Source organism: Corylus avellana, chromosome ca5 (assembly GCF_901000735.1).
Source record: "Corylus avellana chromosome ca5, CavTom2PMs-1.0".
Taxonomy (NCBI): domain Eukaryota; kingdom Viridiplantae; phylum Streptophyta; class Magnoliopsida; order Fagales; family Betulaceae; genus Corylus; species Corylus avellana.
Window position 1 is genome coordinate 15,968,669 of NC_081545.1, and position 3,379 is coordinate 15,972,047.

At 32.3% G+C, this 3,379-nt stretch overlaps 1 protein-coding gene across 1 annotated transcript in view; it reads right to left on the bottom strand.

The window, feature by feature from the left end:
* Positions 1 to 999: 999 nt before the first annotated feature.
* LOC132181855 (chaperone protein dnaJ C76, chloroplastic-like) overlaps positions 1,000 to 3,379 on the bottom strand; it is a 5,521-nt gene continuing 3,141 nt past the window's right edge. The window contains exons 5-7 of the mRNA XM_059595085.1: positions 1,465 to 1,505; positions 1,296 to 1,334; positions 1,000 to 1,138 (exon numbers count right to left, since the gene is read on the bottom strand). Of these exons, the coding sequence (XP_059451068.1) occupies positions 1,000 to 1,138; positions 1,296 to 1,334; positions 1,465 to 1,505 (219 nt within the window). The remainder of the gene's footprint in view (positions 1,139 to 1,295; positions 1,335 to 1,464; positions 1,506 to 3,379) is intronic.

Below are 3,379 nucleotides of genomic sequence, written 5' to 3' on the forward strand. Positions count from 1 at the left end.
TTTATGCTCAGCCTATATAATGAGGCTCCCCTCTCCCATTGTAAGGCAGAGTTCATTTCAGAGTTTCTCAGAGTCTAACCTCAGAGCTCGAAATCCTCTTGCTTCCCCTGTCTTTGCTCCCTTACTTCAGTAAGCACTAACGCTTTCTTTTGTAAGACTGTCTTTAATCTGTAACGATTTTAAACTCTTTAACGAGTTTTTTATCTAGATTTATTTATCTTCAAATTCTTCTTCTTCTTCTTATTTATCAACTGTCATACCGCCTTCTTGGACGGTTTTACTTGCTTTGATCTATATTTATACTGCATGTACATCACTCTCCCCTATCCCCTGCATATATATGCATACTGCGCTTCCATTCCCCCCTCCTTTTTTGGTATATATATATATATCCATTGTTCTATAATAATAATTAGAGAATAAATCATATTTATCTAAACATTATCCAACCACTTGGAGTTTTGAACACAATTTCAAAAATCATCATCCTAAGGAACTTTCTTCCTCTACACTCTAGCAACTAGCGAAACCACAAAACACCAAAGTGTTTGATAAATGGAATGAAAATAACTGCATAAGTCCATGACTTAGTAACCAAATATTACCAATTGATTATGCAGTGAGCTTATGAGTGATATTTTACAACTTGGGATAATATACGTAAGTTTTTACAAATATAATGTGTATTATCTCCGTTATTATGCCATAAAAATGTAGTTTATTTTAATGAAATACTGGGGTATAATTATGGTAAAACCACTAATATTTTGATGCAGGGAAATCTTGTTATAAGTATATATGTATATAGTAAATCATAACTATTCTCTATATGGTCCATCAAAGCTCTTAGGCCCTCATTAGTAGGGTTGATGTTGTCCCGGGGGACTTGTAATACAATACCAGTGCCCCCGGATATCATATGCATATCGTCCACTCAGTAGCAACCCGACCGAATACGACCTCGGGTGGCCCACTCTGCTAATGACGTCCCCTATAGTATCACCACTCAAACATAGTTGCGCCGGTCACAAAATAACCATTGGATTCAAGGCCAAATATAAACAATAAACATATTTTGACCATATGGTCAAGCCCATATAATAAGCTCATGACCATTATACTACACATACCGGTGTACCTATCATATAATGCAAATATTATTCATTTATCATATTTAAACATTTATTTATCAGTATAAAAGTAATGGGCTCTAAACATATTATTGAAAAGTAATGTATGCTTAGTCATCTGACATATCACATGTTTTATTAAAGCAGTTGTAAGTATTTACTAACCTCTTCCGCTCATCCAAACTCTCAAACATCTCAAACACCCTTTATTGCAAAACATATTCTATCATTATACACATTAACTTGAAAACCTATTTTATGTTGAAAAGTAATGTATGCTTAGTCATATGACAGATTACATGTTTTATTAAAGCAGTTGTAAGTATTTACTAACCTCTTCTGCTCATCCAAACTCTCGGACATCTCGGACTCCCTCTACTGCAAAACATATTCTATCATTATGCACATTAACTCGAGAACCATGTAAAACCCTAATAAGGAGCTAGACATGTTGAACCATCATTAAAACTATAATTATTCATTTTGGGCACTGTCAAAGATGTATAACAATCAAACGTTCAAGCAGATACCATGGAACGTTCGATAGGTACCATAATGCATACAAAACTCTAATCTCCCCTCTAGCACCTACCAAACATCAACCAAAGCTTTTAACAATTTAATAAAAACATGTTAAATCATAACTACATGATAAGTCTTGGAAACAAGAGTAAGTTCATAATTTTTTTGGAAAATCGTTTACTTTTAAGAGAGGTAAATAATAAATGCCTCATGTCATATTTAAGACTTGTAAAAATAATTGTAAATCACATGGTCAGAATATAAACGACATGAAAACAAGTAAGGTTCAAGGTTTACTTTAATGATTTAGAACAACATTAAATCACATTCTTCTCTCTCTAGAATCTCTTTCTCTTTCTAGGTTTTGGTGTGGAAGAGGTGCATGTGGGTGAATGGGGTTTGAGGGGTGTATTTATAGAGTTGGTGGAGTGGATAAGAATGGTTGATGTGGCTAATAAGTTAAATTTGCTTTTTATGCATCATCGAACGTTCAGTGTACTCTTGTACTAACGGTTCTAGGGTTTTACTCAAATGTTTCAACAAATCCTTGAACGTTCAAGTCTAGGGTTTTGTCGAATGTTCCAAGGTAACTTTGAACGTTCAATGAGAGTTGAAAGGTTTATAAAATGATTTAGGCCCTTTTGAATTACGAGTGTTTTTATAGAATATGACTTAATGTAGGTAAATGCATTTTCCTTTATTATTATCTTCATTAATAATTGGTGTATTACATGCGTAAAACCACTGCCTAAACTAAGGTTAAGAAGACCCTAATGAGGGCTTGGGGAGTTATTAAAGAGCAATGAACATTGATGCATGTGGAGTATCACACTATAGGTTCAATATCACTGCTCTTCAAGAACCATCAAGTGAAGATGAATGAGCTTCCACAATCCAACAAATCGTAGCTCAATGACTCTTTCGTCTTTTTTAAAATAACTTTTGTTATGAAAGTAATGGCACAAAAAGAAAACAAACTACTACATTTTTACTTTAGAGTGTATTTGTTTGTATTCATGTGCTAGAAAGTATAAACCAAAAACTATTCGTTCTTTTAATGTGAGAACCTATCTATACTCTCTTTTTTTGCACATGTACCTACTCAATTACCTAATACTTTGGCATTAGTTAAATTGATTGTATTAAGAGATATGTGCTTATAGAATAATTTATATATTAAATCGTTTTATATAATGATCTTGAGAAAGAATTTGTTTATTTTGTTTTGTTTCTTTAAAGTAACTTTTGCTATTTTTTGGGTGCGTGAGAAATGGTGGAAAGTGAAAGAAAAGAGAAATTTTGGTTTCTTGGATCATAATTGAACTACTACTCTGTTCACATATAGCAGAATATCGACAATTTTTTTTTTTTTTTTTTCATAAAGAACGAAAAATCTTAAAATCACTTTACTTTTTATTTGGGGTTATGAAAATGGTGAAAAATGAAAGAAAATAGTTTTTCTTTTCTTTTATTTTCTTTTCTTTTTTGTGCGTTTTGTTTCTACCAGTTTGATTCAACTAAAGTGAAAACAGGGTAGGGTTTGGAGAAAGACTTCTTCTTCTTTTTTTTTCTTTTTTTTGTAAGAAAGAAAATATTTAATTTTATTCTCCTTTGAATGGTTGACAAATGGAAGAAAATGAAAGGAAAGAGAATTCATGGGCTTTGTTTATACAAATGAGAATTGAATTAAGCAGCGCACCAACTAGGGATTTAAGATTTTTTTTTTT